Raw genomic sequence first — 22,337 nt, 5'->3', positions numbered from 1 at the left:
GGTGCTGGGGGATTGAACCACGGTCCCTGATGCTTTGCCAAGCTTGTTCTAAGTAGGTGCCTTAGACCACTGAGCCATCTCTCCAGCCCCTCGATTATTTATAATAATAATTATTATTATTTTGGTGGTACCAGGGATCAAACTCAGGACCTCACACTTGCCAGGCAAGCACTTATTCCACTGGGCTATCTCCCTGGCTCGATTATTTATGCGTCAGCTCTAGCTGAAAGCGCTGCCAGTTTCCCAGTCACACAGTGCCAGTGGAGGCTGCTCTCTGTAGGAGTATCTCTTGTCTGAGTCCTACCCTAAGAAGTAGCTCACATACAGGGTCTTTTCAGCATCCTCCATTAGATCCTACCCCTGCCTTCAGGCCAGGCTCCACTTCTGCCCAGGCTGCCTGGCTGGGCACAAACAGGACTCAGGTAGTGCTCCTTGAGGTGACACTGAGGATGCACGCTGGGGGCGGGGGGCGCAGAAAAGGCGTCCTGGGCTGCCTGGCTCCTGGGTATCACCTTGAGGTTCTCTTTCCCATCAGAGGTCCCCCCTGTTGCAAGTGAAGGTGAACACAGAGCCGAAGACGCACCTGGCCAAGGCCTCCTCCCGCCTTCCTCTCGCAGGAAGCAGGCTCAAGAGGGGGCTGGAGCAGATGGAGCCAGCCCTGGAGCCAGCAAAGGTGAGCAAGCTGGGGGCTGGTGTGTGCGGCGGCTGTGTGACGTGGAGGGCGAGTGAACCCTGTCCCTCTCTCTCCCCAGAAGCGGACACGAGGCCTGGGCCCAAGCGCACCCCTCAGCACAGCATCACAAAGCCAGACCGCAGGTGGGCTTGGGTGACTGGCCCAGGTGGGGGGCCGCACTCACCTGCTCTTTCCTCTAGACTGCAGTCCACATTGCACTTGGTTCAGAATTCCAAAGGCATGAAGACTTATGCACAGACTCTTCCTTCTTGTCCTCGTCCCCTAGCCCCCTTGGTCCCCTTCTCAGAGGAAACTGAGCATTTGGGGAGATTCTTTGGTAGAGGAAAGCCTCGCTGTATATCTCAGGCGGACCCTGACCTTGATCCTCCTGCCTCAGCCTTCCAGGTTCTGGGATTACCAGCGAGCCCCACCACATCTGGCTCTTGTAGGGATGGTGTTTGCATTCAAGCTAATGTGGATGCCACGCCCCACTTGTTCCCTTTTTCATTTTACTTATTGCACTCCAACTTGCTTCTCGGTTGGTGTCCTTTCTGTCCTAGGAGGGCTGTCAGTGAGAGCTGGCCAGACAAAGTTATCTTACTTCCAGTCCTTAGAGAAAGCACTCGCAGCTAAGCATGGTGGTGCAAGCCTGTAATCTCAGCCCTCTTGCAGGCTGAGGCGGGAAGATTATGAGTTCAAGGATAGCCTGGACTAAATAGTAAGACTGTTCTCAAAAAAAAAAAAAAAAAGCCAAAAACCAAAAACAAAACCCCTCTCCCGCTCCTTGCTCAGCCAGCCTGTGCTACCTACGGGTTACTTTCCTACCTCCCCTCTTTGCATCTGCAGTTCAAAAGCTTCCCAGGAAGACAGGACCATGCCCCCCAGCTACAGGTAGGCTGCTGCTGTGGAGGCCTCGGGTATGTAGAGGGAGGAGCTAGCGGGAGGGACGCTGGTTTTGTCATCTTATGTCAGCTCCGTTATTCTTCAGCGCTGAAGAATCAGAGGTTGGCCCCCACTGTTCCTGCCCAGAAGCCTGCTGGTAGGTGACAGACAGGACCACTGGGTGCCTGCTGGGATAGGAAAGGCGCACAGTGGGTGCCCAGGAAAACCCACAGTGTCCTGGCTGTCTGGAGGGATGGAGGCGGATATGATGTCAGGCATGGAGCAGGCACAGCAAACAAAGTCAACAGACCTTGGTTGGTTCTGTGCCTGTCAGCACCTGCGGTTCCTGTGGTAGGAGGCAAGAAACCTGGCAAACGTCCTGGCTGGGACCTCAAGGGTCAGCTGTGCGACCTCAACGCAGAGCTGAAACGCTGCCGAGAGAAGGCACAAACGCTGCACCAGGAGAACCAGCAGCTGCGGGACCAGCTCCAAGAGGCCCAGCAGCAGGCCAGTGCCCTGGGGATGGAGCGCAGCAGCCTGGAGGGGGAGCTGGCCCAGGTGCGGGCCCAGGCTGAGCAGGGCCAGCAGCAGCTGGGGAGTCTGAGTGCCCGCGTCTTGGAGCTGGAAGAGCGGCTGGGCACACAAGAGGGCTTGGTGCACGTGCTCCGGAAAGAACAGCTGGAGCTGCAGGAGGAGCGGAGGACGCTGACCACCCGACTGGAGGGGCAGGAGGTGAGGCTGCGCCCTCCTCCAGCCGGGGTCCCCTCACTCACGTTCCTGAGGCTCACAGCCCCGGAGTGCCGGCTCCAGTGGTGCTTCTGTCTTCTCACCAACCCGCTCCAGCTTGGTTCACTTTTGGCCCCTCCTCCGTGCTCCTAGTGTCTCCCCCTCTCGCTCTTCCCACTGATCACCAGCGGTCACAACCCCTCCAGCAAGCCTGAGTGATGTGCAGAACTGAAGGAACTCGGCTCTCCCCGTGGCCTTTGCATAGGTGCCTCCCCTTTCCTGGAGCGTTCTTCCTGCAGCCCAGCCTTCCCTATGGGCATCAGCCTAGGCTACCTCTCCCTCGTACCCCTCCTGTAAATGCCCATAGCACTTTCTGCCCTAGCGTTGATTTCTTTTTCCTTTTTCTGTTTTGTCTATAGTACTGGGGCCCACACCTGCTAAGAAGCAGGTACTCTACCACTGAGCTATGTCCCTACCCTGATTATTTTCACATTGCTCTTTGCTAGACTGTAAAGTCCTTGGGGCCACGGCTCCCACCTTACTCATGCCTCTCTTAGCCACATGATTTGTTGATTGCATGTCAACTGCTGTCTGTTCCATCCTCGGCAGAGGAGGCTGCAGGCATCAGAAACAGCACTGTCGAGCAGCCAGGCGGAAGTGGCATCTCTGCGGCGGGAGAATGAAGCCCAGGCAGCCTTACTGGCTGAGCGAGGAGACCGTCTCCACGGGCTAGAGATGGAGCGCCGGCGACTGCATAACCAGCTGCAGGAACTCAAGGGCAACATCCGGGTATTCTGCCGGGTCCGCCCCGTTCTTGCAGGAGAGCCCACCCCATCCCCTGGCTTCCTTGTGTTTCCTCCTGGGCCTGGAGGGCCTTCTGATGTCCCCACCCGCCTTAGCCTCTCCCGCTCTGATGATCGGCGTGGGACCCTGACTGGGGCTCCAGCCCCACCTACCCGGCTCGAATTCTCCTTTGACCGGGTGTTCCCACCAGAAAGTAGGCAGGACGAAGTGTTTGAAGAGATTGCCATGCTTGTGCAGTCGGCTCTGGATGGCTACCCAGTATGCATCTTTGCCTATGGCCAGACAGGAAGTGGCAAGACCTTCACGATGGAGGGTGGGCCTGCGGGAGACCCCCAGTTGGAGGGGCTGATCCCTCGGGCTCTGCGCCATCTCTTCTCTGTGGCCGAAGAAATGAGTGGCCAGGGCTGGACTTACAGCTTTGTGGCGAGCTATGTAGAGATCTACAATGAGACTGTCCGCGACCTGCTTGCCACTGGGTCCCGAAAGGGCCAAGGAGGCGAGTGCGAGATTCGCCGGGCAGGACCTGGGAGTGAGGAGCTTACTGTCACCAATGCCCGCTACATCCCAGTCTCCTGTGAGAGAGAGGTGTGGAACTGACAGCGGGGAAGTGGGAAGTGGACAGCTGGGGGAGGGCAGAGAGAGGCGCACGAGAGGATTGGAGAAGGAAGGGTGGGCACGAGCGCGGCTTGTCCGCTGCCCAACTGCCTTTTCACTGACTAGAAAGCTCTGCGAGGGCAGTGGCTGAGGTGCCCTCTGCCACATGTGACGTCATCTACCAACTTCCTGTCCACTCTTCCATCTCCAGGTGAGGGCCCTGCTTCAGCTGGCCCATCAGAACCGGGCCGTGGCCCGCACAGCCCAGAACGAGCGTTCATCCCGAAGCCACAGCGTGTTCCAGCTGCAGATTTCAGGGGAGCACACTGCCCGCGGCCTGCAGTGTGGGGCGCCTCTCAACCTTGTAGACCTGGCTGGCAGTGAGCGGCTTGACTCCAGCCTTGCCCTGGGCCCTGGGGAGCGGGACCGCCTGCGGGAGACACAGGCCATCAACAGCAGCCTGTCCACGCTGGGGCTGGTCATCATGGCTCTGAGCAACAAGGTGGGGGGGGGGGGTCAGGGCAGGGAGGCTTAGGTGGGCTATACAGAGCCTTTGGCCACCCTCACATCTTGCTCCCAACCCCTAGGAACCCCATGTTCCTTACCGGAACAGCAAGCTCACCTACCTGCTGCAGAACTCTCTGGGTGGCAGCGCCAAGATGTAAGTGAAAGGCAGCTGGCAGGGAGATGGGCGGGGCGGCCGCGCTCTGCTGAGCTTGCACCTCTCCCCACAGGCTCATGTTTGTGAACATCTCCCCGCTAGAAGACAACGCCTCCGAGTCCCTCAACTCTCTGCGCTTTGCCTCCAAGGTGGGTCTGCCATCAAGCGCGTCTCTGTCTAGTCTCCTTTCTCCTCTCAGCCCAGAAAGGGAAGTGTTTACATCCACAGACATCTGGTGCCACCTGTCCAGGTCCTTGGTGTTGCGGGACCCAGCTGCTCACACTACACTGCACGCCCCCAGCCCATTTTTCTCTTTGAGATAGGGTCTGGGTAAGCTGCCCAGGCTGGCCTCAGATTTATAGTCCTCATGCCTCAGCCTCACTGAGAGCTGGGATTACAGGCGAGCACCACCACGACCAGTCTCAATTGTCATCTCCTTGTGCCCTGGGGGCAGGGCAGCATGGCAGGCCCAGGGATCAAACCGTGGGTCCTGTGCCTGCTAGCAGGTGCTTTATTCCGCTGAGCTATTTGGGCGGCCCTTAGATATGCATTTATGTTCCTGTTTGTTCAATGAAACAGGCCCAAGAGCCAAGTATGGTGCTGCATGTCTGTAACCCCAGAACTCTGCAAGGTGGAGGCAGGAGGACTGCAAATTTGGTTCATCCTGAGCAACTTAGTGAAATAAGACCTCATCTCAAAATAAAAGTAAAACATGCCTGGAAAGGAAACTCAAGGCAAAGACTCTGGGTTTATCCACCAGTATTGGGGTTGGGGGATAGCCCCTGGCCTGTACCCCCTCAGCACTCAGGGCCATCATTTTTAGATTTGCCTTGGATTCTGTGGATTCACACACCAAAATATACCCACCGGTTCCTTCTGCTGGACATGTGCATTGTTTCTACCTTGCCCTGTTACAAACAGGGCCACATAACTACTGTCCTGCCCTTGTAGCACCTGTTTCCATTACATCTTATTTTCTAGGCAAATATTCTTCAAAATGAGAGGTAGAACAAAGGAGGTGTACCGAGTTGTCTAGAGCTCCCCAGAGAGGGAGCTCAGGCTCAGCCTGTGGCCCTCAGTTCCCAAGGGGATGTACCACTTGTGCTGAGTTTTAAGCAAATCACAAAGCTTCCTGACACCTGGAGGTGTACATGAGCCAGGTCCCTTGGTCTTCCCCTTTCCTGAGGGTGGGGCCACGCGAGGATCCTGCCTTCAGTGGTTGGATCTGGTCTGCCCCATCCTGTGCCACCTCTGCTCACCTACTCTGCTCAGGCCTACCCCACGATCTGGAAAGGTCACTAGAGAGGGCAGTGCTGGGCCCTCCCCAACACTTCCTTATTTTTATTTCGGTCTTGGGGGCTAATTTTATTAATGTCAACATTGTATATATCATGAACTGTTCCCAAAAACCAAAGTCCAGGTTCACCTAGCTGTCTCAGGATTATATTTTACACATTAGGTTTGTTCACATACAAGTCCAGGGTGGATACAAGGGCCAGTTCATTTGGAGGAAGCATCTCAAATTTATTTTAATTGCTTATAGGCCCTCTTGACACTTTTCAATATTTGCTTAAGAAGTGAAGTCATTTCTCCCACTGGATATAGTCTAGGTTCTCAACCAGTTACTTCCTTCTGCCCCTCATACTTTTTGTTATCTGGTAGTTAGACTGAGAGGTTTGGTTGAATTTTAAATTCTAGTTCAAACTTCTTGGCAGGAAAACTTAGTAGACAGTGTGTTCCACTTCCTATTATGTCCTAGCAGAAAGCTCCTAATACCTAGTTGTACTTTTGTGGTCTGTTGTTGAGACAGGGTCTTTGCTGCTTATACCAAGACACCCCCACCTCAGGGGTCACAGCAGGCTGGACCATCACATCCATGAGTTTGTACTTCCTTTTTGTTTTTTGCTTTTTTATGTATTTAGTACAGGGTCTACAGGGTCTCACTACATAGATCGGACTCCTAGTGATCCTCCTGTTTTTAGCCTCCCAAGCACTGGGATTACAGGCACGCCTCAGTCTCAGTTGCCCTCTCAGCACAACCCCACGCCATGGTCAGCACAGAATGCCTGGGATCAAAACCCAGTCCCTGCACCTAAGCAGGCACGTTAGTCTGCTAAGCTATCTGGCTGGCCCTATTAGTTTTTGTTTTTTCTATTAAGTTTTTTTTGTGTGTGTGTAACCGGGGATTGAACTCAGATCCTTGTGTTTGCCAGTGAAGTGCTTATCCTACTGAGCCATCTCCCCGGCCCCTTTATTTAGTTTTTTATTTAGTTTTTTTTTTTTTTTTTTAAATTTATGTGTGTGTGTGGCCAGTTCAGCCCACCAGGGGGCAGGGCTGGCTGGCATGTGGTGCTGGGGGATTGAACCGCGGTCCTTGCGCTTTGCTAAGCTTGTTCTAAGTAGGTGCTTTAGACCACTGAGCCATCTCACCAGCCCTCTATTTAGCTTTAATGGGAGATGGAAATACCATTTCTCAGATGCTTACATATTTCATGTGTCTTACATTCATTCTTTCTGATCATTAGATCACGTTTAGTCACGTAAGCCCTTTCTACTCTCCTCCTTTGTTCTTTTTTAAAAGTTTTTGGTTGGTGGTAGGGACTGAACTCCGGGCTGTCCACACACTAGGCCACATTCCCCAGCCCTTCCACCCTTCTTTTGCCATACTTAGAACTGAACATAGGGCTTTTTCCCTGAGATACATCCTGGTCCTTAAAAAAATGTTAATAGGGCCTTGCTAAATTACCAAGTTGCCCAGGCTGGGTTCCCACTTGTGACTTTCCTGCCTCAGCTTCCCAGACTGCTGAGGGTGCAGCTGTGTGCCATGACGCCTGGCTGTTTACTTTCCCCTTACCTCCTCCAGACCCGGGGCTCTAGTGAGCCCAGTGTGAAGGCACATTCGTGCTCTGTGCCTTCTTAAGGCGGAGGACTTGGGGTCCTCTTCCCTCTAGAACCGGAACTGGCAGGCCTGTGCTTCTCTGTCCTACTGGGGACGTCTGCCGGCGCCACACCACAACTGAGTGCAGCAAGACCAGCTTGAGCTTGGGAAAAGTTGTTCCTCTGCACACTGCTTCTAAAATCTACTTTCTTGTCCTCAGGTGAACCAGTGTATTATCGGTACTGCCCAAGCCAACAAGAGATGAAGATGGAGCCAGAACCTCTGTGTTTTGTCTGTGTCTGTATTGGGAGGGGACAGATTTCTGGGATGATTTGGGGGGTGAAGGGCACTATGTACTTGGTTTATCAAATAAAGAATACTGCTGGGCATGGTGGCGCATCTGTAATCCCAGCCCCTGGGAGGCTGAGGCAGGAGGATTACTGAGTTTGAGGCCAGCCTGGGCTACAAGCGAGACCCCGTTTCAAAACATTAAAATACTAACCTCCCCGCCCCCGATGATCTTCAAATAAAGGTTTTTTAGCAGCTTTCACATCTGTAAGGATGGGTACCGTGGACGTGCCTCGCAGGGCGTGGGCGCGGGCGCTGCTGCCCTCGCTCTCACCTGGTCAGGGCGGCTTCCTCCGCAGTGCCGGGGCCGCACCGGTGCCCTTTCCGCGCCCCTCGCGCCTTTCCCCGCCGTCCACTCCCGTTCGAACGGCCAGGGCCCTCCCGCCCGCTGCCCATTGGCTGGCGTCCGCGCGTCACCACCTCGGGTACTAACCCTCACGTCCTCGAACCGCCTTGGAGACGGGCGGGCGGGAAGAACTCGGGAAGCGGCGCACGGCTCCAGCGCCAACCGCCGCGGCCGCCGCCCGGTAGAGGAGGGGCTCGGCCTGCCCAGGTGCCTGCGCGGGAGGGGCCGCGCGTGCGCAGAGCGCGGCGGAGGGCAACTCGCCGCGGGGGGCGGGGCCGAGGCGACGGCGGGGGGCACGGGAAGGGCGAGCGGGGCGGGGCTCGGGCGCCCGGGGGCGGGGCGGCAACGGCTAGGGCATGGGGCCGGGGGATTCCCTGCTGCCCCCGGGGCGAGCCTCCCCGCGGAGGAGGGGGCTTCGGGGATTCCCTCTCCTGCCCGAGCTCCGCGCGCCACGGCAGCAGAGGCGCAGCCGCCCGCCCCGCGCCCGCGGGCCTGTGGAGGTGAGGGAGGTGGGGTGAGGCGGCGCCCGCCCCCTCCGGCTCCTCCCCCCGCCCCCCACCGGTCCGTCCCTCCCTCCCCTCCCTCTGCCCGCCGCCTCCTCCTGCCGCTGCCGCTGCTTTGGCTGCTGCGTCATACGCCCCAGAACCGCCGGGACGGAGGGGCTGGGCCCGGCGACCCCCGGCTTCTGCCCTCACGCCCCCCAGCGCCCCTACGCGCCCTCCCCGTGCGCGGGGCTCGCCCAGGTCCCCGACATCTGCCCCTGCGCGGCTCCCGGCCGCCCCAGCTGTCACCGGTAAGGAGACGGCGGGAGGCGCGGGGTGGGGGGGCAGGACCGGGCGGCGCGGGGCGGCAAGGGAGCGGAGCCTCGGCGCCCGGGACTCGGCCGGGCGGCGGCGACCGCGTCCCGCTCAGACTCGCCGTGGTGGGGAGTGGAGCCCGGGACGGGGACACGCCCCCCTCTGGGGCAGTCGGGGAAGTTGTCTACCCAGGGGCAGGGAGCCCCTGATTGGAGGGTGACCTGACATAGCCTGGCACCAGGGGGACTGTCCTCAACGAGACACGCAGGCCCGGTGGCCAGCCACTCTACTCTAGAAAACGTCTCCAAAAAAGCCCCCCCCCCCCAATCTCTGGGCGGCAGCGCAGAGCACCCCAATCCTGCTCCCTCTAAGCAGCTGTGTGTAACCCTTGTCTCGGCAACCGTCATTTCTCCTAAGATCCTATGGCCAGGATCTGCCCTCCCTGGAGAGCTCTGGAAGCTGGGAAACTAGAGAAGTAGGTTGGGGTGGTGGGGGGAAGAGGACCAAAGGGCAGAGTTGGAAGAACTGGAGTGTGGAAGCTGGGAAGGGTCGCCCAGTGTCCGGGGACTTTGGAGACTGGCTGCGGATGCTTCGCCCTTGACAGAAAAAGGGGGGCGCTTTCTCAGCCTTCACAACCGACTTTTCTATCACTGCGGGCCAGGCCCCCCCAGGATGCAATGGCGCAGCCCCCCCGGCTGAGCCGCTCTGGAGCCCCCTCTCTTTGGGACCCCACTTCTGCTCCCACCTCGGGCCCCAGGCCTCGACTTTGGGAGGGGCAGGATGTCCTGGCCAGGTGGACAGACGGGCTGCTGTACCTGGGCACCATCAAGAAGGTGAGGCTGCCTTCCTGCCCCGCCCCTCGCCTCCGCCTCCAGCCCTCTGGGCCGCACCTGGCTCCCATTTTGCCCTGTGCTCGGCCCCAGGTGGACAGTGCCCGGGAGGTGTGTCTGGTCCAGTTTGAGGACGATTCCCAGTTTCTGGTTCTGTGGAAAGACATCAGCCCAGGTGAGGCTCTAGAGCCCCGGGACTGTACAGAAACAGAACCCGGCTTTCCAGGCCCCTGAGCCTCGGGGAGGCCCCCTGACCCTGCATTGCCCACAGCTGCCCTCCCCGGGGAGGAGCTCCTTTGCTGCGTCTGCCGCTCGGAGAATGTGGCTCCTGGGAACCGGCTGGTCAGCTGTGAGAAGTGTCGCCACGGTGAGAGGGCAGCTGCCTTAGTGGTCCAGTTTGCTCTGGACCTTCCCAGTTGACGTCACCCTTCCCCGTACTAACGATCCTGTCCCCCATCCTGGCCTAACCCTTAGGCCACCACTCTTACGCTGCCATTTCGTCCCCTTACGGGTGCAGGAAGAGGCCTCTGTACATTGGGGCAGCATAAGCTTTACAGGCAGAAGGTAGCTTAGCCTCCATTTTCACACTGTGTGCTCTGGGGAAGCCTGGAAGAGCCCCAGTTCTCGCCTCATGAAATCAGGCTGGCCCACCCAGCCCAGGAGGCTGAGTGGGTTCCATGGGACGGGTAAGGTGACCCTACTACCCCAGCCACGCACAGAGCATGAGTGCAACTCTGTTACCATTCAGCCTACCACCAGGACTGCCACGTGCCCAGGGCCCCAGCCCCTGGAGAAGGAGAGGCTGCCGCCTGGGTCTGCCGCCAGTGCGTCTTTGCCATCGCCACCAAGGTAAAGGCGCCTTCGGTACCTCCGGCGTCCTGCCCAAACGCCAGCCTCACCCGCGCTGCTCTCCTACCAGCCCCCTGAGTTCTGCCTGCTCTGGCTCTGCAGAGGGGTGGTGCACTGAAGAAGGGTCCCTATGCCCGGGCCATGCTGGGAATGAAGCTGTCGCTGCCATATGGACTGAAGGGGCTCGACTGGGATGCCGGGCACCTGAGTAATCGGCAGCAGAGCTACTGCTACTGTGGTGGCCCTGGAGAGTGAGTCCTGGGGAAGGGAGAAGGCACGGGCACTGAGGCGAAGGTAATGTATAGGTGACACTCATCCCATGTCCCCTCAGGTGGAACCTCAAGATGCTGCAGTGCCAGAGCTGTCTGCAATGGTTCCATGAGGCCTGCACTCAGTGTCTGAGCAAGCCCCTCCTGTATGGGGACAGGTGAGCAGTGGGGGGCTCACAGGGCAGCCACGGCGCCCCCTCACTGTGTCCTACCTTGAGGGCCCCACCCATGCCACCTGGCCCTCATCTGTACACTGCATGGCATGTCCAGTGCACCTGGATGAGGTGTGTTCTCTCCTCCTGCCCATGCCCAGGTTCTATGAGTTTGAATGCTGTGTGTGCCGGGGGGGCCCTGAGAAGGTCCGGAGGCTGCAGCTGCGCTGGTGAGCGGATAGGGCGCCCCAGGATTGCACTTCACCCTCCTCAGCCCTGCTGCTCACCTTGGACTCCCAGGCTTTGCTCATGTTCCCATGGCCTTGACGACATGGATTTTTCACCAGGGTGGATGTGGCCCATCTTGTCCTCTATCACCTCAGCGTCTGCTGTAAGAAGAAATACTTTGACTTTGACCGTGAGATCCTCCCTTTCACCTCTGAGAACTGGGACAGTCTGCTCCTGGGCGAGGTAGGAGCCTGCAGGTTCAGATAGGGTGCTGGAGGGTAGGGGAGAGAGCCCTGCTCCCTGAGCCCACCTGCCTCTGCTTCCCCCAGCTCTCAGACACCCCTAAGGGAGAACGTTCTTCCAAGCTCCTCTCTGCTCTTAACAGCCACAAAGACCGGTGAGTGGAGGGAGGAGGTGGCAGGGAGACCCGGTGAGACCAAGACCCTGGCAGTCAGGGAGGGAAGAGGCTGTACCCACCCAGTGGCCATCTCCAGCTGCGACTGCGGATCTCTGCACACTGACCCTGTAGCATGTCCTTCTTGCCTCAGTTTCATTTCAGGGAGAGAGATTAAGAAGAGGAAATGCTTGTTTGGACTCCACGCTCGGGCCCCTCCTCCTGTGGAGTGCCCTCACGGAGACGGAGCCCCCACCAGGTCACTGGTCCAGGGAGGATGGGGGACATTCCTAGGGACTGGTCTGGGAGGTTTTTGGGGTGTCCGGAGGGGGCTGGGGGGATAAGGAGCCTCTTACAGCTTCCCTTCAGGGCAGGGCCCAGGGGGAGGGGTCTCACGTCCCCTGGGGAAGCGCCGGAGGCCGGAGCTGGAGGAGCCCCTGAGGAGGAGGCAGAAGGGGCAGGTGGAGGAGCTGGGGCCACCCTCAGTAGCGCAAGATCAGCCCGAGTCCCAGCAGCAGAGGGAGCAGAGAGAGCGGGCTCGGCTGCAGAGGGCACTGCAGGTATGAGGCAAGGGGAAGCCCACGGCTGCAGGGTGGGCTGTGGGACGGAACCAGAGGTGACTGCTCAGTCCTCTGTCCTTCTCTTAGGCCTCAGTGTCTCCATCAACCCCCAGCCCTAACCAAAGCTACCAGGGCAGCAGCGGTTACAACTTCCGGCCCACAGATGCCCGCTGCCTGCCCAGGTCAGTGATCCATTACTGATGTCCTCTGAACCTCATTGCCTGGAACTCTCTTCTTACCTGCCTTGGCTGCTCACTCCTTGTCCTTGAGAAGCTTCTAGGGCAGTGCTTGGTGCCCAGCAGTCTGGGGACGTGGTGGTCGCATAAGGGCACTCTGCTTTCCCAGGGAGCATCTTGTTGCCCTGTTCGGGTCCTGACTTCCTTCCTCCCAACCCCAGCAGCCCCATCCGGATGTTTGCTTCCTTCCACCCTTCTGCCAGCACCGCAGGGACCTCTGGGGACAGTGAACCCCCAGACAGGTGAGACTCTTCCCCTATTACCTGAAGTCTCCTTCCCTCTGTGGTCTCAAGTTCCTTATTCTCTGAGCATCTCATTTCTTTGACACGTGGGGTCCTGCATCTGGCCCGTCTGTGTACACGTCTGTCTGGACTGATGACCAGTGCCTTCTCTCCCTAGGTCACCCCTCGAACTTCATATCGGCTTCCCCACAGATGTCCCCAAAAGTGCCCCCCGCGCGACTGCCTCACCTTCCTCAGTCCCAGCCCCCTCCCCAGGTCTTGCTAGGCGCTCAACAACCCCTTCTCCCCTGTGCCGCAGTTTGTCTCCAGGGTCCGGGGGTGGAGTCCGAGGTGGGGTTGGCTACCTGTCCCGGGGGGACCCTGTCCGGGTCCTTGCTCGGAGAGTCCGGCCTGATGGCTCTGTGCAGTACCTGGTGGAGTGGGGAGGAGGGGGCATCTTCTGAATAGCCTGCCGTCACCTCCCTGACTATGCCTGCCAGCACTTTGATGCCCTGACCTCTGACCTCACCTGCAGCTGGGATGTACCTGGAGATAGGGTGTTCTCCTTACTGCCAGGCTGGAATCCAGAGGGGACGGGAAGACGCTTTTCACCCCCTCGCGGTTCCTGACCCCTCAGCCTTCCCATTTCCTTTGATGTTATTTTGTTACGGCTTTTTAAATATTTTTACAAATTATTTAACCCCTGGGTGCAGAGACTGAGGAGGGGGGACGGGGGGACGTTAAGGGACCCCGGATTCTGTATGACTGAAATAAAGAAACTAGAAATAACACACTTAGTGGCCATGAATCATTGTGAAAGAAGATGAAATTTGGGCTAAAAGGACAGTGATCTTACCCAACCAATTACATGCAACAAGGAAAAAAGGCGAAAAGCAGAAAAAAACAAAGATGGATTTATTGGGGGCTCAGTGATCACCCAAAAGACTAGGGCACCGAGTGGGAGGGGTTGGCCCCAGCCAGTGCATCACGGCACAACCGTGCTGGAGCTAGAAAGAGACTTGGTGACCTGGCACACCCACTGCAGGTATGGGGGGTTCCCCTGCTCCACAGGCAACGCGATCACCTCCGCCACTTCATAAGGGTGCACAGAACTGCAAGGGCGACAGGAGGAGGGGTTATGCAACCTCCCAAAGGAGCCCCCCCCAGCAAGTCCCCACCACACACATGCCCATCTTTGTCCAAATTCTTACCGGACAAAATCTGTCAAAGCTGGGACCAAGGAACTTTGAGTTTTAATCATCTAAGGGGCAAATATAAACACACTGAAGCAAAGGGCTGGGGTGATCTCAGACGGGGGGTGGGGCACAGGGGGGCAGGGACGGCGAGATGAGAGACCAAGTGTGCTTTTGCTCAGGTAGGGGAAAGCTCACCATCAGCACTTCACTGTCTTCCTCGATCTTTCCTTTCCACTCATAGCTAAAGAGATCACAGAAAAAAGGGGAGTGTTGGGAAGCAAAGACGCCTGGAGGAAAAAGGCTCCCGGCCTGCCCTTCGACTTACATGGACGTGATCTGAGGGATGAGATTGACGCAGGCTGCTAGATGCTTCTCCACCACAGCCCTAAAACAAGGACAGCCCCAGTCAGAGCGCCCAGGGCTCCGACTTGGGCAGCCCAGCGCAAGCTTGCAAAGCTGGAGCCCAGGAAAAAGCCTCGTCTTTGTCCCCGACCTCTGACCTCCCTCGCTCCGCGCTAAAGCACCCACCTGGCGATCTCCTTGGCGACCTTCTCGTTGGGGCAAGTGACAAAGGCTGCGGACACAGATCCTGGGATGTAGCCGGAGCCCGAGGTTGGGCAGGGCTGAGTCGGGGGGCTTCCAGACGCCATGGACAGCAGGGCTCTGGGTAGCGACAGAAGGCGGGAGGCCGCAGGCAGCAGCGCGGGCATCCACAGAAGCGACAGGAGCAGAGCGGCCTGGGGGCGGGGACGAGTCGGCCTCTGCCCACAGGCACCCCAGGACACCACCCCGGGAGCCTTCGCTCGGCCACACAATCGGGCTCAGCCCTCCCTCTCGCGCAACCGAAAGCAAAACGTCCTTGCAACTGGTAAAGAAACTTGGGAAACGTAGCCCAAGCTTCTGATCTCATCCGGGAGTTCGGAACGCGGGTCTAGGTTTGGAGGACCGGAAGGGGCGGGGCGGGCACTCACCCCTCCGCCGAGCAGGGCTGCGGATGTCCGCGCCCCTCTCATGCAGCCTACGCTGGGAGAGGAGGCTTGATACCAAGTCACACGTAAGGCAAGAAAAGAACCCAAACCGTGGAAGGGCGGCCTCTTCTTACCTGGGTAGCAGCCACGTGATAAGAAAACAGCTCACCCACGTGACAATACAGCCCGCCGGCCCGAGTCTCCAGAGCCAGCCAATCCCGACGCTCACGAGGCTCGGGTTTCCCCGCCTCCTAATGGGGCGGAGCAAAGAGCTATTGGGCCAATCGGCAGGGGGATCCGCAGAAGTGCGCGGAAAAGACACGCCCATTTCCGAAACGCCCGGCTGCTGGCTGAGGAGAGCCGCTGCGGCGGTCCTCTGTCACGTGACAGGGCCGGTCCTCTCCCGCGGGCGCAACTTCGGGGCGTGCGGCCGGGAGACCAATCGCGGGCCAGCCCGGTGGGCCACGTGACAGGAGAGCTGGCGCTGGGCAAGGGGGGGCTGGAGTCCCCGCAGACAGGATGCGTCAGGCAGTGGAGTGGGAGATCATCCTTAAGCCCCCAAATGTGCCTAGCAACAGCCCCTACTCTGTTTCCTGTAGGGGTGGGAGGGTCTGGGAAACCTGAACCTCGGGATCGAATAGAGCGCCCTCTGCCCTTGGAGTTGGGGTTGAGCAGTGCCTGGGATGGCAACGGGCAAGGCTGAGCTGACAGGCCAGCTGTCCCTGGGTAGGGGGCAGTGATTAGCCAAGATGCAGGCATGGCTCGACAGTGTGTAGGTGAGGAAGAAGACATTCCTAAAGGACTGTGGAGCTCCTTTATGTGGGATACAGATTGATCAAAACTAGCTGAAAACCCAAAGGTTGAAACAGGTGAACTGGAGGCCATTCATGGTGGTGACAGTTCTGTCCCTTTTCCCCTGCCTGTGTCACTGCCCAGGACTGGGCCACCTTTGGTCATGGGGCTCCTTTCCTTAACCCATCCCCCCAGGAGCTGGGACCTGCCCTACATAACCTCCCTGGGGCCCAAGCACATCCAATGACCCAAAAATGCAGAGAGGGGCCAAGGAGAGGCCAGAGGAGTGGAAGGAGACAGCAGAGAAAAAGGCTCTGCTGCCCAGCACCTCCAAGTTCTGGGGTTCCTGGGTGGCTGAGGGTAGGGTTCTCTGGTTTTACCTTTCTGGAGTTGGGGTAGGGTGTCCCTGAGGTCTCTGAATTGCAGTTTACCTTTGAGACACCATAGGGACTTCAGTATTAGTGCTGGGGGCTGGACATGGTGCCACCACACACGGCTGGAACCCCAGCACTCAGGAGGCCCAGGCAGGAGGCTAACTGCGAATTCAAGGCCAGCCTGAGCTGCAAAGTGAGTTCAAGGCCAGCTTGAACTATATAGTAAAACCCTGTCTCAAAAGACCAGAGAGAGAGAGAGAGAGAGAGAGAGAGAGAGAGAGAGAGAGAGAGAGAGAGAGAGAAAGTGTTGGGAGCCTTTTCAGAACTGAGTTCCCTTTTCTGTTGTCTAAGGGGGTTTCTCTGAGCTTTTTCAAACTTTGTGAGGTTTAGGTCTCTGGGTCCACCTTTGGGGTAGCAGGTGTCTGTCTCTGCCTCGAGTCTGGACCTTGTGTGTCTGAGTCTGGGTCTAGGGTCCCTCAGCTCTCCCCTAAGGTCTGAGTTCCAGCCGGTCTAGGTCTGGTCTTTCTAATCTGGATTTCATATTTTTGCATTGCATCTGGGTCTCACGTGTTGATCCCTGAAATCATCACCACAGGGTCTGAAGTCTGAAGATTTTTGTGGCTCTGAAGAATCTTTTGGAGCCTGGATTCTCACATTCTTATCATGATGGGGGGGCGGGTCTGGGGTCTTCATTTGTGAAATCAAGGTCCCATTTCCTCTAGATTTGGGGTCTGTGTCTCAGATTAGCCTGCTGTGCATGAGGACTGAGTTATCCTCTGTGGGTCTGGGGTCTGTCACTCCCTCCTGGGGTCTGGGGTCTGTCTCTAGGCACTGTGTCCGGCGTGTGGGACTAGGAGTCTCGCTCCCCCTCTCCTCCCCGGGTCTCCCTGAGTAGGGGTGGGGGCTGCAGCCTCTCCCTCCTCCTCCTCCTCCTGCTCTCTTCTCTCGCGCTCGCTTCCCCCGCCCCCCTCTCTCTCGCTGCTGCTGCTGCCGTTGGCTCTCATTCTCCTCCTCCTCCTCTTCTCTCCTCCTCTCCGCTCCTCTCTGCTCTTCTCTCCTCCTCTCTCCTCCTCCTCCTCCTCCACCTCCTCCTCCTGCTCCCCCTTTCTCTCCCCCTCTTTCTCTCTTTTCTTTCTCCCCCGTCCCCCGCCCCCTCCCCCCAGGCCTGATGAGCAGGTCTCGCGCCTCCATCCATCGGGGGAGCATCCCCGCGATGTCCTATGCCCCCTTCCGAGGTACGCGGTGGGGGAGGGGGAGGGCCGGCGGGGGTAGGAGGGGGAGGGGCGGGGGAGGGCCAGGAGCGGCGGGAATGGAGGGAGAGGGGAGGATCGGGGAGGCAGGGGTGGGAGCGAGGGAAAGAGGGATTGGAGACTGGAGGGAAAGGGGCAGGTAAGGGGCCGAGGGGCCAGGAAACAGGGCTTGGAGGGGGGCTGAGGGGAAATGATGGGGGAAAGAGCGCCAGAGGGGTGGGGAGGTGGAAGTAGGGCTGCAGAAACCATTTGGGGGTGGGCACTGAGTGGTCAGGAAAATACCAGGGACACAGAGTCTTAGAAGAGAGACCGAGAGGGGGACATGAAAATATAGGGGTGAAGACCAGAAGCTGAGAAAATGGGGAGATGGGGGGACCAAGGGGGGCTCAGAGAATGGAAGGGATTAGGAAAAGAGGAGGATGGAGAGAAGGGGCCAGATGGAGAGAGAGGGAGGCAGTGGGGGGGTGGAGGTCCAGATGGAGGGAAGAGAGGAGAGGGAGAGCCGTGGGGGAGGGGAGGCCAGGGCAGGGGGAGGGCCGGATTATGTGTGTGGGGTTTTTTGGGGGGTGGGGGGATACAAGTGAGGCTGAGTGATGGATCAGAGGCAGCTTAAGATGCTGCCCGGGACGCAAACACTCATTAAGGCTCTTGACAAGTGAAATGCAGCCTCTGGGGTCTTAATCTGCTTTCTTCACTTCACCACTTTTAAGCCCTTCCCCCACCCCATCCTTATTCCCATTCCCCCTCCCTTCCTCTGCTGTCCATCACCTATATCTTTCCCCCCATATGGTGTCCGTTCCTTATATGAGTCCCCCTTCAGTCTTTCCCCTGTATCGGTCCCCTCTCTGATACCCATTTTCCTCCTCCTCTTCTATCTGGGATCCCATACCTATGCCACCTCTCTGTTTCTTCCTGACCCTGTGTTTTGGTCCCCGTTAGGCCCTCCTGTTTCCTCAGCCCCATGTCAGGCTGAGTCCTTCTGGTGTATCCCGTGTCCCAAGGAACTTACTGTGCTGTTTTCTGTTAATAGTCACACTGTCATTTGTCTCCCCGGCCCATCCTGACTCCTACCCCGTTCCCTGTCTTGTCGCCCTCTCTGTACCCACTCACTTTCCCTTCACACCCCATTCTGCCATCATCCCTCTTTCCATGTCTCCTCCACTTCCTAGGGGGTTGGACATTTGGGCTGCAAAGATACTGGGGTTGATGGTGGGGATGGGAGTTGGAAGGGTCCCTAGCTGAGCCTTTGTGGAGTATCTCATTCCAGTGCATTATCCCCTTTCTCAGCCATGTTCCTGTGTCCCAGGATCCACACCATTCCCTCCTACATCCAGACTGTGTGTGTGTGTGTGTGTGTGTGGTGTGCGCGTGTTTCCAGAGTTGCTCCTAGGTTTCCTGTGTCCTTCCTACTCCCAGGAGAAAGGTGGCCCCTGCAGTCTAAAATGCTCCCCTTAGCTGCAGCCTGCACCCCTTACAGTGATGTGTATCTGCGATCTTCCTCTGGGTGTGCAGCGCTGAGTGCAGCGTCTGCAGTCTCGTAGTTTAGGTATCCGTGGTCTTTGCATGCAGTTGGGCCTGGTCTCTGAGATGCTTTTGAGACAGTGAGTGGTTTCTAGCTGTGTCCTGCGGGCTCATCTTACTGTAGTGTGCAGGTTGGGGAGGTCTGAGGAGCATGTCTGCAGGCACAAAGTGGCAAGGCTTTTCGAAGCTCCTGCTCAGGGCTTTCCACTATAATGAAGCTCAGAGGCCAGTTGTGCAATATGGCTATCTTAATTATCCATGTTAATGTCCCGTCAAGGGGACTGAATTTGATTTTTCTTCATCTAACCCTCCTGCTGATACCCTAAGCCTACTTTCTATCACACTGCTGTCTGTCAGCATGATAGACTCCCCTAGAACCTGGCCCAGTGTGTCCCCAAGATTGTGTGTGGGAGGGTACAAGATCAGCAAAGGTGGGGAAGGGGGACCCCAGGGCCAGACCTGAGTGGGGCTGACCTTAGTCTACCGCTGCTGTCTTCCGGGAGCTTTGGCGTCTGTGTCATCGGATACATGCTCTTCTCTCCACTCTTCCCTCCTCCAGCTCCTCACTGGGCCCTGGGGAGGCTTCTGCCCTGGAGTCGGCTTCCATCCTGTCCATAGGAACTAGCGGGGATTGCGGAGCAGCAAATGGGGAAAGAGATCAATTTGGTTGCTGTTCACTGAAACACAGTATCTTTCCTACCTCCTTCCGCCGTGGCCCTTCCATGGCCAGATGCTGACAAAAGCTACTTTGTCTTCCCACCAGAACCAGGACTTCCCACAAAGGCTGGGCAGAGCAGGACCAGGAGGGGTAGAAGGAGAGAGCCTACCTCTGACTGTGAACAGTAATCCCCACTTCCTCTTTGCCAGATGTTTAGCTCTCTCAGAATCTCTTGGCCCAAATGTTCACACACAGACACACACAGACACAGACACAGACACACACACACACACGGCCTTCCTTCCCACAGTGGCTTAGGTTTCCTCTTCTCCTTGATAGGAGGCACCACCTTCTAGGTCCACCTTCCACAATTAGCGGAATCCCTTGCTCTCCCTAGACACCTGCCACCAACCTGTGTGTGTTCTTCTGCCGGTTGTGCTGCTTCCCACCTTTATGCTTCTCCAAGTGGCTGGATGTCTCTTCCCTGCACTTGTCCCCAATCATGTCCCTCCCATCATGATGAAGCTGCCCCTCCTGTAGTCCCTACCTCTGTGGTCTTGTGCAGACCACACACTCCTGCACCTCCTCTGATTCCTCTCCCCTCTTTCCCCCAGATATAAAGCCTTGTCTTCTGGTCCTTGATACCTGCTGAGTGCACCCTCAACTGCAATCTTTCTAAGGCTCTAAGGCGGGTGGGGTGCCTCTCTTTATTTGTCTTTTTGAAACAGGGTTTTGATTTTAACTTTTTTTTTTTTTTTTTTTTTTCGGAACCGGGGATTGAACTCAGATCCTTGCATTTGCCAGTCAAGTGCTTATCCTACTGAGCCATCTCCCCGGCCTGAAACAGGGTTTTGCTATACAATTCAGGCTGGCCTTGAACTCACTTTGTAGCCCCAGGCTGCCTCGAATTCACAGTGATTCTCCTGCCTCAGCCTCCCCAGTGCTGGGACGACAGGCATGCACCATCATGTCTGCCCTCCTGCTCCCATTCTTTTTTTTTTTTCCTGCTCCCATTCTGTGGACTTTCTTCTTGCCACTTTAGACCTCTGTAGCGCCTCCCTTACGGTTTCTGTGTGTCTCTGTCCCCCAGATGTACGGGGACCCCCTATGCACCGAACCCAATACATTCATTCCCCGTATGACCGTCCTGGCTGGAATCCTCGGTTCTGCATCATCTCGGGGAACCAGCTGCTCATGCTGGATGAGGATGAGGTGAGCAGAGTGGGGAGGCTGGGAAACGACCACAGGTAGCTGGGGAGACTGGAGAGAAAGATGAAGTGCATCCTCAGAAGAGCTGAGAGAGACAGGAAGCCTAACAAGGAAAAGCCCAGTACACACTGGGAGGAGAGTGGGTCAGGGTGGGTCAAGGCACAGTCATTCTGTCACCTTGGCCATGGGTTCTTTGAGGGCCATACTGGGGAGACATGACTAAAGATTTGGGGTCAAGATGTGGCCTCATCTAGTGTAGGGTGGGCTAGAAAGGAGGAGATGGGAAGCAGAAGGGCTTGGAGAAGGGAGGAAATGAGTGACCTGGGGGGCACCCCCTGACCCCCACTGAGCAAGCCACTTCTCTCCCTACTCTGACTCCCAGCCCTTGCCCCACTATGGGGTGCAGTGCAGGGACAGGAGAGCGCTCCAGGGAGAAGGCAGGGGATAGTGGCTCTGGGGTTAAGTGCCAGGGCTGAAGGTGCCAGGGGCGAGGACGCCAGGTCTTGGCATGGGTGGCAGTGAACACCAGCAGGCCGCCTGCTGTCAATGTAGACTGAGAGCCTCCTTTAGGGAAGGGGTGCAGGGAGGATGGGGTGCGGTGGGGTGGAACAGGGACTTTGCCAGAGTGAAGGTGAAGAAACAGAGTCACAGCGGAGGTGGTGGCCATAGGAGTGAAGGCCGGAGAAGTGTGGGTTCTGGCCTGGGCGCAGAGTCTGCACAGAGGGCCCCTCAGAGGAATGGGACACTTGAGGACAGGTGCCCCCCAGGTGTGCCCCTGCAGGAGGCTGATTTGAGGATGAGCCTTAGGAGTGGTGGTAGCCTGCAGAGCTGGAGAGGCAGAGAGAGACTCGTGACAACTTGGAGATGCAGGCTGGAGAAACTGGGGTTAGGGCGAACTGGGGTGTGAGGACCCTGGGTACAGGTGAGACAGCGAGATAGAGCACTTCCACCCGAGTAAAGCAGAGGTGACCAGGGGAGCTCTGGAGACGTGCGGAGAGCAAGTTCTGGGCCCTGGAGAGCAGCTGAGTAGTGCCCTAGTGGCCATCAGCCTCGGGTCATGGACTTGGAGTCCCCAGGAAAAATCAGGGGAACTGGAACCCACACGAGCAGGGGCCTGTGAAGATGAAAGAGGACAGTGGGCTGTGTGCTGAAGGAAGGGCCGAAGGGGGTGGGGAGACTGAGGAGCCCAGTGACCACTCGCCCAAGGGGCATTAGGAACAGGGGAATCTAGGGTTGGAAGGCGGTCCTGAGTGGGGCAGGGGCGTGGGTGGAACTGGAGCAGTGACAGTCTGCAGGGTTGCAGGGAACGGATGGGCTGGGGCTGGGGCAACCTGGGTTCTTGGAGATGAGCTAGGGATGCCCGGGTAGCTGGGACTAAGGCTTAGAGAAGGGGGGGGGAGGTGACCAGACCCTGTGGGGGGGAGGTTGGGTCCCAGCCTGGCCGAGAGCCGGGCCGTGGGAGGGAGGCAAGCTGTGGCTCCTGATTATAAATGCAGCTTCTGCTGCCCCCGTGACAGCGCGACAGGGAGAAGGGGGTAAAGGAGGTGGGGGCTGGGAGGGAGGCGAGGAGCCTGGACGAAGCGAAGGTCAAGGGGACGCGGGTCCCGGAGGTCGCTAACTCCCAGGAGTGGCGGGAGTGCTGAGGTCTGGGAGGATCCCTGGAGGGTGTTTCCTGAGCGCGGAGAGAAGGGCCGATGGGCCGGAGACAGAAACGCCCCCGCCCGCGCCACCTGCAGACGGTGGGGGCCCGCAGGGACGGCGGGGCCAGGAGGTCTGACACACTCCGCATCCCCTAGATACACCCCCTTCTGATCCGGGACCGGAGGAGCGAGTCCAGCCGCAACAAACTGCTGAGACGCACGGTCTCCGTGCCGGTGGAGGGGCGGCCCCACGGCGAGCATGGTACGGCGGCCGCGCAGGC

At 58.0% G+C, this 22,337-nt stretch overlaps 4 protein-coding genes across 15 annotated transcripts in view; 3 read left to right on the top strand and 1 right to left on the bottom strand.

Annotated features, from left to right (window-relative positions):
* Positions 1-7,663, top strand: part of Kifc1 (kinesin family member C1) — an 18,882-nt gene extending 11,219 nt beyond the window's left edge. The window contains exons 2-11 of one of the 2 annotated variants that reach the window (XM_023720934.1): positions 536-673; positions 753-816; positions 1,520-1,564; positions 1,662-1,712; positions 1,977-2,287; positions 2,891-3,670; positions 3,891-4,181; positions 4,267-4,340; positions 4,414-4,489; positions 7,439-7,663. In XM_023720934.1, coding sequence (XP_023576702.1) covers positions 536-673; positions 753-816; positions 1,520-1,564; positions 1,662-1,712; positions 1,977-2,287; positions 2,891-3,670; positions 3,891-4,181; positions 4,267-4,340; positions 4,414-4,489; positions 7,439-7,483 — 1,875 coding nt within the window. In that variant the 3' untranslated portion in view covers positions 7,484-7,663. Of the gene's footprint in view, positions 1-535; positions 674-752; positions 817-1,519; positions 1,565-1,661; positions 1,713-1,889; positions 2,288-2,890; positions 3,671-3,890; positions 4,182-4,266; positions 4,341-4,413; positions 4,490-7,438 lie in introns of both variants that reach the window. The other variant, XM_023720932.1, reaches the window with a different exon arrangement.
* Positions 7,664-8,239: 576 nt separating this feature from the next.
* On the top strand, positions 8,240-13,239 carry Phf1 (PHD finger protein 1). Of its 2 annotated transcripts, none has more exons than XM_012516010.2 (15): positions 8,240-8,705; positions 9,371-9,542; positions 9,633-9,714; positions 9,811-9,906; positions 10,288-10,388; positions 10,491-10,639; positions 10,720-10,815; positions 10,971-11,039; positions 11,157-11,280; positions 11,367-11,434; positions 11,586-11,690; positions 11,790-11,991; positions 12,079-12,173; positions 12,392-12,469; positions 12,627-13,239. In XM_012516010.2, the coding sequence occupies exons 2-15, from the start codon at positions 9,387-9,389 to the stop codon at positions 12,910-12,912; spliced, it is 1,707 nt and encodes a 568-aa protein (XP_012371464.1). In that variant the 5' UTR covers positions 8,240-8,705; positions 9,371-9,386; the 3' UTR covers positions 12,913-13,239. The 2 variants fall into 2 exon arrangements, with proteins under 2 accessions (XP_012371464.1, XP_004624293.1); XM_004624236.3 differs by having other exon boundaries at positions 8,241-8,705; positions 12,389-12,469.
* Positions 13,240-13,340: 101 nt separating this feature from the next.
* Cuta (cutA divalent cation tolerance homolog) lies at positions 13,341-14,853 on the bottom strand. 2 transcript variants are annotated; one of them, XM_004624235.2, is made up of 6 exons: positions 14,747-14,853; positions 14,173-14,381; positions 13,970-14,029; positions 13,840-13,885; positions 13,660-13,709; positions 13,341-13,560 (listed from the first exon to the last, which is right to left on the bottom strand). In XM_004624235.2, the coding sequence occupies exons 2-6, from the start codon at positions 14,352-14,354 to the stop codon at positions 13,434-13,436; spliced, it is 465 nt and encodes a 154-aa protein (XP_004624292.1). In that variant the 5' UTR covers positions 14,355-14,381; positions 14,747-14,853; the 3' UTR covers positions 13,341-13,433. The 2 variants fall into 2 exon arrangements, with proteins under 2 accessions (XP_004624292.1, XP_004624291.1); XM_004624234.3 differs by lacking the exon at positions 14,747-14,853 and adding an exon at positions 14,616-14,740.
* A 1,904-nt stretch (positions 14,854-16,757) lies between these two features.
* Positions 16,758-22,337, top strand: part of Syngap1 (synaptic Ras GTPase activating protein 1) — a 29,818-nt gene continuing 24,238 nt past the window's right edge. For 5 of the 9 annotated variants that reach the window (XR_002822141.1, XR_002822155.1, XM_004624233.1 and 2 more), the window contains exons 1-3: positions 16,758-17,013; positions 20,298-20,419; positions 22,213-22,318. Coding sequence is in view for 3 of the 9 variants with exons in the window: in XM_004624233.1 (XP_004624290.1) it covers positions 16,947-17,013; positions 20,298-20,419; positions 22,213-22,318 (295 nt within the window). In the remaining 6 variants the exon portion in view is untranslated. The remainder of the gene's footprint in view (positions 17,014-20,297; positions 20,420-22,212; positions 22,319-22,337) is intronic. The other 4 variants (XR_002822147.1, XR_002822154.1, XR_002822129.1 and 1 more) reach the window with 1 other exon arrangement.

The sequence above is a fragment of the Octodon degus genome, unplaced genomic scaffold (genome assembly GCF_000260255.1).
Source record: "Octodon degus isolate 3935 unplaced genomic scaffold, OctDeg1.0 scaffold00005, whole genome shotgun sequence".
In the NCBI taxonomy this organism is placed as follows: domain Eukaryota; kingdom Metazoa; phylum Chordata; class Mammalia; order Rodentia; family Octodontidae; genus Octodon; species Octodon degus.
Note: the sequence above shows the minus strand (reverse complement) of the source record. Positions and strands in the feature narration are given on the sequence as shown.